At 40.0% G+C, this 9346-nt stretch overlaps 1 protein-coding gene across 1 annotated transcript in view; it reads left to right on the top strand.

The window, feature by feature from the left end:
- Positions 1-9346, top strand: part of itgav (integrin, alpha V) — a 43160-nt gene that overhangs the window by 20202 nt on the left and 13612 nt on the right. The window contains exons 9-20 of the mRNA XM_084725489.1: positions 685-728; positions 1524-1580; positions 2658-2710; positions 3982-4057; positions 4539-4668; positions 5158-5255; positions 5935-6028; positions 6185-6230; positions 7138-7245; positions 8580-8635; positions 8773-8927; positions 9067-9204. Of these exons, the coding sequence (XP_084581615.1) occupies positions 685-728; positions 1524-1580; positions 2658-2710; positions 3982-4057; positions 4539-4668; positions 5158-5255; positions 5935-6028; positions 6185-6230; positions 7138-7245; positions 8580-8635; positions 8773-8927; positions 9067-9204 (1055 nt within the window). The remainder of the gene's footprint in view (positions 1-684; positions 729-1523; positions 1581-2657; positions 2711-3981; positions 4058-4538; positions 4669-5157; positions 5256-5934; positions 6029-6184; positions 6231-7137; positions 7246-8579; positions 8636-8772; positions 8928-9066; positions 9205-9346) is intronic.

Raw genomic sequence — 9346 nt, 5'->3', positions numbered from 1 at the left:
CTGGCATTTTAGAGACCAAATGATGAATTGATTAGTTGAAGAAATATTTGTAATATTTGTAATGTTATTTATGTAGTACCTTTTAAAAACAGAGTTTACAACGTGCTTTGACAGACAAAGCAAAAGAGCAGGATACACAGGAGGCAAAGTAGAAACAAGACAGAATCTAAAATTGAACTCTAAAACAGTAAAAATAAGACAGAACAAGAAGACAAGCAAACATAACTAGAAATAAAAACATGACAGTAAGAATTAAAAAAAAAAATAAAGAGACAAGAATGTAGAGAATCACATGATGTCATCTGGTCAGGATAAATAAAGATGGAATAGATAAAAAGACAAGATCATGTAATTTCGATATAAATAAACACAAATTAAAGGAATAAAAAAATAAAAATGACTAAAATGTTTTGAAGATGACATTATATAATTCTTTTACTTGTGCGCAGGATGGTATTTTTATGTTCTCTCCGCTGCTACCTTGCTTTTTACTATCTTATACTTCTTAACTGTCATTATTTTATTGTCCAGCCCTTTGGTCGACTTCTGTTGTTTTTGACTTGATAAAAACTGTGTGTGGGGGGAGGGGTGGGTGTTTGTGGCAGTGACAGAAAAAAAGTTTTGGAACAACTAATTTAACAGAAGAAAACAAACCAAACTGTCTGTCTCTTCTCACATCTGTAGATTATGCGACTGGAGTCCCTCGTGGGGAGAAGGCGTTGGGCTATGTAAGTGTTGAAAGTGTACATACACACACACACACACACACACACACACACACAAACATACACACACACACACACACACACACACACACACACACACACACACACACACACACAAAACAAATTACTGTCACCCAGCAGTCACATGCTGATAATCAGTCTGTGTCCTGCTCAGTTTGAATTCTCGAATTCTCTGATCATGTGACCAGGAAACAAATTCATATTCAGAGCAGCTTTGAGAACTAATGTTCTCAAAAGTATGATACTGAAATACTTTTTCAATACCACATATTTAAACGAGGGCTGCACAATTAATTGCACTAAAATTGCAGTATGGCCAAGTGCAATATTCAAATTGCAGGTCCAGAACCAAATCACACTTTTTTGAAAACAGCATTATAATGAGGTGCGGAGATGACCTGACCTACAAAACCTGTTCTCCACACGAAAGAAAGACTCAATAATTATCACGTCATCATGGTTTTAATAGGTTTTTTTTTTCTGTAAAAATGAAAATTGTAATGCAAAACTGATCATTTCCACTAATCCTATAGCATATTGTAATTACACTCAAAATAATCATAATATTACTTTTTTACCAAATCACGTGGTCAAAAAGCTTTTGGAAATCTTTGCATTTTGTTTTTATTTATGTTTTACATGACCTCCCAACATTTTTACAAGTTGGTGTATCAAAGTTTAAAATCGTACTGAGCACAAGCTCAGACGGCAGGATTTGAAACTGTTCATGTTGATCTGATTTATGTGACATTTCTGTGTTTGTGTTTGATGTTTCAGGTGAACATCTTCAATGGTCTCAACATGGAGTCTGTGGTGAACTTCACAGGAACACAGGTGAGCTGAGAGTTCCATCTGACTGACTGCACCATGTGATAAAAACACAGCTCACATGTTCATTTCATGGAGGAGGAAAAGAGCTGGAGAGACAGACAGCAGGATAAGAGAGTCAGACATCACCAGAGTTAATGAGTTCCTCTTCACTTCCTGTCTGTCCTCCATAACTCGTCCTCTGAACCCGCCAACCTCTCATTTATCTGTTTCCTGTCTCTCCTCCCTCTTCTCTTTAAAACTTAAAGCTTCAGTCTCTCTTCTTCCTTTCAGACGATCTCAATCTTTCCTCTCACCACTGAATTTAAATCTAAATCTTGTGTTAGTCACTGGGTTTCAAACCACCACCAACATCCTGACCTCACAGCAACACGTGAGCAGCTCAACCTTCAGCTCTTTGTTGCTCCTCTTAAAGGATCTCCACCAGGAGGTCAGAGTGAGTCACTGACCAACATCTCTGGAGCTGATTCAGCTGGTGCTAACATGGCTCCAGTCAGGTCAGAGCTCCTCCTAACGGGGATGCAAGAAAGAGATGGAGCCTGGAGAAATGTGGAGCATTTATCAAACGAGACGTCCTTGTTCGCTGCAGCATCGTTTTACAGCGACAACGGCTGCTCACAACGCACAGCATCACAACTGTCCTACAGTGTGCTTATTCTGAAAAAGACACTGAGCCTCAGTCACTAATGTGTCTGTAGAAATGTTCTGTGTGCACAAAATAAGTTCCCATGCAAACTTACTGTCTGGTTCACGAACATGCTCACTGGCCAAGTTTGTTTTGACCACAGTGCGTATCAGCAACCTGCAATCTGCCACGCCCACATTTCTCCATATAAGGAAACATGTTTGTACAGAAAAGAATCACAGAGGAAGCAGTGAGGTTTTGAAACGTCACGTTCAGACAGAATCAGATGCTGTTTAGAAACTGAAAGATTATCTGCATCAGAGTGTTGATATTCTTATTTTTTCCTCTATAATGGATTCAGTTCATGGTAAATTTAACCAAAACTACACGTGACTTTGTAAATGAATTCCTTCTTACAGACCACTTCTGTAAGCTCTCCTCTCCTCTCTGTCTTCCAGATGGCTGCTTACTTCGGACATTCAGTAGCTGCCACCGATGTGAATAAAGACGGGTGAGTCGAAAGACCGTTTGACACCTACTTTGTTCAGTCCAGACTTTTGGAGTTTGATTGGAGCCAAAATGACAGGTGTGGTCCCGTGGACCACTGTCCAGGTCAAACAGCTGGATCATGGTCTGACTGAAGGAGGTGGTCTCAGTCCAGATGAAACTGAACCATAGTTAAGTTTTTTGTTTGTTTTTTTTGTTTTTTGGTGGTTCAGACATTTGGACCAAATATGGGAAGTTCTGGCAGGATATCATCAGAACAGGAGAAAGATTTAAAAAAAAAAAAATAATGGAACAAAATGAAAATGCTCATGAGAAGAGAAATGTTGGTTGAGTCAGCTGGAAAAGACTCACCAAAACTCTGACTCTAGATTAACTAACTATTATATCTTTAGATGTAGTTTTATTTCCCCAAAAATTGTAGTCCTTGGAAGTTCTGCTAGCTTGTGATGCTACAGTGACTTCCTGTTTACATAGCTGATTGCTCTTCATTGGACAGCACTACTGATGTTTCCTAGCAACAGATTTACACATCATTTAAGTACTTACTACCTACGTTTTAATGTCCTGATTTGGTAAATCACTAGTGTGACACTAACTCAGGACTCTGATCCTGACCTCTGATCGTCCATTTTAATGCCACACTATTAATAATTTCTTCAGCATACGGGATTTAACAAGATGCACATTTCTGCCAACAGCAGTGGGAACAGCTGGTAACTCTGTAGTGCGCCAATTAAAAACAGGAGAAGAAGAGTTGATGTAAACATCACAAGTGTCAAACAATTCACAACAAATACTTAAGAGTGTTTATGAGGCAGGAAATAGTTCAACGTGTTTGAAGGCCTTAAGGTTTTGTGGTGAGAAAATGTTGATGCAAATAAAATGTGCTGATGATGAAAACACCAACAAGTCACCTTCTCAAAGACTTCCAGACATGATATGTTTATGCTTCAAGCCATCCTCTTTTAAAACAATTAAAATGACTTTATTGTCCCGGCATGATCATATCAAAACTATCATGGAAGATCCATTAAAGACTAAGTTATATTATTACAATAATAGATATACAATAATAGAAGTAGTTTACTACAGGTGATGCTGCATATCGATAAATATATAAATACATTTTTTAACTAACAGAATAAAAGCATTAATCTCTTAGTCTGATGTTTATCATTAAAGATAATAGAGTCAAAGGTCAAAATGATGCTTCTGGACGTTCTAGTAGTTGTGGAACTTGTAAGAACACACAGTTCATCTCCGTCTGTCTGTCAGGTTGGTCGACCTGCTGATTGGAGCTCCTCTTTTCATGGACAGAGGATCAGATGGAAAACTGAGGGAGGTGGGACAGGTAGGAAACACACACACACACACACACACACACACACACACACACACACACACACACACACACACACACACACACACACACACACACACACACACACACACAATGGCATGTTTTCAAAAACCGTCACACAGCCACAGTCAGATCTGACAGTAACATTTCCACAGAGGTGACGAATGAAGCTGACAACCGTCAGTTTGTTTCCAACCTTAAAATTGAGATGATTCCTCCCCCAACACTCCGAAAGAGACACTTTGGTCGGTGTGTAAAGTTACAACAAAAGAGTAACAAGCTAATCAAAATATCTGAAATAGTAACAGAAAAACTGTCCACCAGTCTGTCCATCACTTCCTGATGTATTTGTAACTTCTGAAAAGAAAAGGCTGAAAATGATCCCTTCTCCTCCATATTTATTACAACAGTGTGTGTGTGTGCGTGTGTGTGTGTGTGTGTGTGTGTGTGTGTGTGTGTGTGTGTGTTGCAGGTGTCAGTGTACCTTGGTGCAGGTGGATTCTCCTTCCACCCACCTCAGATGCTCACGGGGTCGGAGGTTTACGCCAGATATGGCTCCGCCATCGCAGCGCTGGGAGACCTGGACATGGACGGATACAACGGTGAGACACCGGGGTTGGGAGAGATACTTTAAAAATGTAATCCGGTAATACAGTTACTACTTACCTGTTTAAAAAATGTATTCAGTAATGTAATCCAAGTATCACAATGTTAAAATAAAGTAAGTTGTGTAAAATTTGGTGACTTTTTTAACCTAATAAAGTGTTTTTAGGGCTGCTGGTAACGATTATTTTCATCACTGATTAATTGGTCTATCATTTTCTCAATTAATTGATTATTTGTTTGGTTCATAAAATGTGAGAAAATGTTGATCAAAGTCCAAGATGACATCCCCAAAAGTCTTGTTTTGTCCACAACTCAGAGATATTCAGAGTTTTTTGTGTCCAGATTACATATTCCTGTTACATGTAATCTGTTACTCCCTAAGCATGTAAGACACACACACACACACACACACACTACATCCCAACCAGTTCCAGACCCTGACCCAACTTCCCGTCTCTTGTTTTGTCTCCTCGTGTCCCCTCCAGATGTGGCGATCTCTGCTCCCTACGGCGGCCCCGACCGTAACGGCCTGGTCTACATCCACAATGGCCGCCCCCGGGGGCCTGACCCGTCACCCTCACAGGTAAAAATCCATAAGTGAAATATCAAAACCACTGTTCAATTTTGCTTTTTTTTTCATGTTGAAAATCAGTAAGCTTAGGCTGTCCTCTGTGTCTCAGAGGCGGGACATGCAGACCTACCTGTTTATTTATAAAGTCTGTTATAAAGTCCAGCTGTTCGTTTCTTCTTCTGGATCAAATCAAAGTCGATCCAGTGACTGTCTCTGACTGACAGGGACTTTTTACTGAATTTACTGAATTTACAAAACACCCTAAAAATCAATACTCTGCTGTAGGTGAATTCAAATCCATGATCAATAACCACATGAACAATATTCAGTTGTAATTGTTTTAATTGTTTCATTCGCCTTGTATCTTTAATTATTTTATCTTTTCTTTTTACATTGTATCTTTCAAACCGTTGTCTCCTTGACATCACTGTGAATGAGTGACAGCTCTCAGTGATTTTTGAATTTAAATTAAGGTTATTATAAAATAAAAAGGCAACAAAATGTGTTGACACTATTGTAATACCTTTTCTGAACTTCTTAAACTTGCCTCTGACAGATACGCCTCAGTTTCTAATAAAATAAACTAAAACTGAAGATAATGAACACAACAGGAAGGAGCTCAAAACTCTGTAAACAAAACACAAACACACACTATCCTGCAGCTCACGTGTTCGTGTGTCTCGTCGCTCAGGTCCTACAGGGAAAATGGGCGTCCAGCTACATGCCTGCTAGCTTTGGATACTCCATGACTGGAAACACTGACATAGACCAGAATGGATACCCAGGTACACATACACACATGCACACACACGCACACACACACACGCACACACACACACACACGCACACACACACACACACACACACACACACACACAGCAGGGATGAAGTGAAGTGCTGCTGTGTTAAAAAGCTGATGTGTGTCTCTGTCTGTCTTTCAGATTTAATAGTGGGAGTGTTCGGAGCAGACAAGGCTGTTTTATACAGGTAATCATACTGTGTGTGTGTGTGTGTGTGTGTGTGTGTGTGTGTGTGTGTGTGTGTGTGCGCGCACACACACCCCTGCTGTGGCTGCGTGTGTGTCTGTGAGCAATTTAATGAGCGAGGCCACCTCTGATATCAAAGAGCTGCTGTTTTCATTCACTTTTCTCCTCCTGCTGTCAGGACACATTTAACCCTTTCAGCTCCTGAGAGCCTCCTGCTAATTATCTCTGCAGCTAACGAGCTCCTTAATGTTTCCTGTTAATACACAAATTGAAGAAATTTGAAAATCTGGTTGACTTTAAAACTGCTCAAATTATGAACACAGCAAAAAAAAAGAAAAAACAATTATTATCTGTAGCGACCTCGAAGAACAAAGAGTCGCTGAGAGGCTGAGGCCGTGCCTTCCACTTTGTTTGACACGCTTAACGGAAAAAATCAATCAATCAATCAGTATAAATTGTTCCTTTAAAGGAGTGAGTTTATGGAAGAGTCGTAGCGAAGAACTGAGAACATGTAGAACATTAAGTAGCTTTAAACAAACATCCTGATCAAATATGAAAATGGATGATCAGATTGTAAGACTGACAGACTGACAGAACTTACAGAGTGTAAGCTGCTTTTTGTGTTGTATTGTTTAGTCTTTGTTGTTATTTTGCTTGTCTTTGTTTTGTTGTTTGATCTTTCTTCAGTAAATATGACGAGCTGTTTAAAGGCTGGGCTGCGTTATGAGCTGTAGCTTCAGCCTGCAACTTTTTCAGACTGCACAAGTGTCCAAGTTATGTTAAATGATTTTATAATGATGTTTTCACTGTTTTCAGTTTTGTTTTTACTGGTAAAGAAGTGATTTATAGGTAATCATTTTGTCCTCACGTTAATAACACTGTCTGTGTGTGTGGTGTGTGTGTGTCAGAGCTCGTCCAGTGATCAGTGTGAACGCCACGTTAGATTTGACGCCTCAGATCATCAACCCAGAGGAGAAGACGTGCACGCTGCCGGGTAGCAGCACGTTCGTGTCCTGGTGAGTCCTCTGTCCATCTGTTCTCTTCACGCCACTTGTGTTTCCTGTTGGTCCGTCTTGAAAAGCGGTCCCTCCTCTGGACACAGTTTTACTGAAACTTTGCTTCGAGGTTGAGTGTGAGTTTGCGTTTATGTCCATTGGCATAACAGTGGTGTGGCAGTGGGAGTGGCTTATAACATAAAGGTGCATAACTTCAAACTGATTGATGTGATTGTAATCAGATTACAGTTACATTTATTAAAAACAATAGCAAGACAGTATCCCACCATGCACAGTGACACACAGCTGCTGATTCATCATCATGGCATCAGTGAAAAAATGCTTCACTGAGTGAAAGTTTAACATTTTATGTCTTTAAATCAATCAATCAATAAATTGCACCTAACAAAGGAAGGAACAGCTATAAACCAAACAATCAACATAAAACTTGTAGAGCTGCAACCATTAATCAGTTATTAGTTAACTATTAAATTAATCTGCATCTATTTTGATACTCGATCATTTTGAGACATTTTTAATTTAAAAAAAAGTTCAAATTCTCCGATTTTAGTTTCTTAAATGTGAATATTTTCTGGTTTCTTCTCGTCTCTGACAGTAAACTGAATATCTTTGAGTTGTGGACAAAATGAGACATTTGAGGACGTCATCTTCGACTTTGAACATTTTTCACCATTTTCAGACATTTCATGAACCAAACAACTAATCGATTATTAGAGAAAATAATAATTCATCGCAGCTCTAAATGCACCAAATTTCACTGTATTTTATATTGAGGTAATCCAAAGGTAATGGGAAGTAATCAAGTTACATTACTTTAATATTATGATTGGATAAGATCGTGTTATTGACTACATTTTTTAACAGGTAATTAGTAACTGTATCAGAATACATCTTTAAAGTACCGTAACCCTCCTAACCCTGTGTATCAGTGGCATGAAATCATTTTAAATGACAATAAAATCCTTAATTGGAATTATTTCTGGGACAATAAATCATCCAAAAGAAGTCATTCTCATGACAGGCCAAGGTTGAATGCTGCGTTCACATGCTCCTCAGATGGTCCTGTTTTGGTGCGTTCATGAGCTTTTCATTCTTCCCCTTCAGTTTTTGTACAGATTGAACAAACCAGATAGAACATTTGAGCTTTACAGGAGCTGGAAGGTGGATTTTGTTGCCTTTGGACAAAGACGAGCTGGCTGTTTCCCTGTTTCCTGTCTTTATGCTAAGCTAAGCTAACCGTTAGAGTAATTGAGCAGTTAATGTTTAACATTTGTGAGTTGCAGTAATGTGATGTGATCACGTAAAGCTGACAGCTGCCTCTCTGTGTTTTTTAGTTTCAAGGTGAAGTACTGTCTGAAGGCCAGCGGCCGCGGAGCTCCAGCTGCTCTCAGTGAGTCAAACACCGGCCTGCACTGATCCTCACTGCTTCTCTAATAAGACTTCAGAACCACCGTGACCACACCAATAACTGTCCATCTGAGGCTCTGCAGCTTTTCATGATCTCCTCTCTGATCGGTCTGCCTCCAGGTTTCCGTGTCGACCTCATGTTGGATCGTCTGAAACAGAAGGAGGCGACCAAACGCGTCCTCTTCCTGCACAGTCGGACCTTTCAGTACTCCAAGGACATGATGGTGTCCAACGGCAAAGCACCAGCCTGCGAGGAGCAGCACGTCTTCCTGAGGGTGAGGAGGTGACATGTTTTAGAGGCAACAAAGAAGAAACTCTGAGCACCGACATGCCGATCTGTAGAATGAAGTTTCAGAATAAGAGCTGTAGTTTCAGAATAAGAGCTGATGTGTCTGAACACATCTTGTCCCTCAGGACGATCGTGAGTTTCGGGATAAGATCACTCCCATCTCCGTGGCGATGGAGTACAGTCTGGACTACCAGCAGGCTGCAGACCAGACCGGCTTGCTGCCCATCGTCGACGTGTCAGCGGCGTCCAACGTCACCAAGCAGGTAACACACTGAGTGTGTGTGTGTGTATCTGTGGTTAACTGTTTTATTGTGTGAGTTTGGACGGTTGTTGTTCAGTAGGACTGATTTGTTTGTTTCATTCTTTGCTCTTTTCTTTCATCTTTTTTTTCACATTGTTCTTGCT

The sequence above is a fragment of the Lutjanus erythropterus genome, chromosome 8 (genome assembly GCF_056507025.1).
Source record: "Lutjanus erythropterus isolate fLutEry1 chromosome 8, fLutEry1.hap2, whole genome shotgun sequence".
Lineage (NCBI taxonomy): Eukaryota > Metazoa > Chordata > Actinopteri > Lutjaniformes > Lutjanidae > Lutjanus > Lutjanus erythropterus.
The sequence above is the reverse complement of the archived record's forward strand: the minus strand, read 5'-3'. Positions and strand labels throughout refer to the sequence as shown.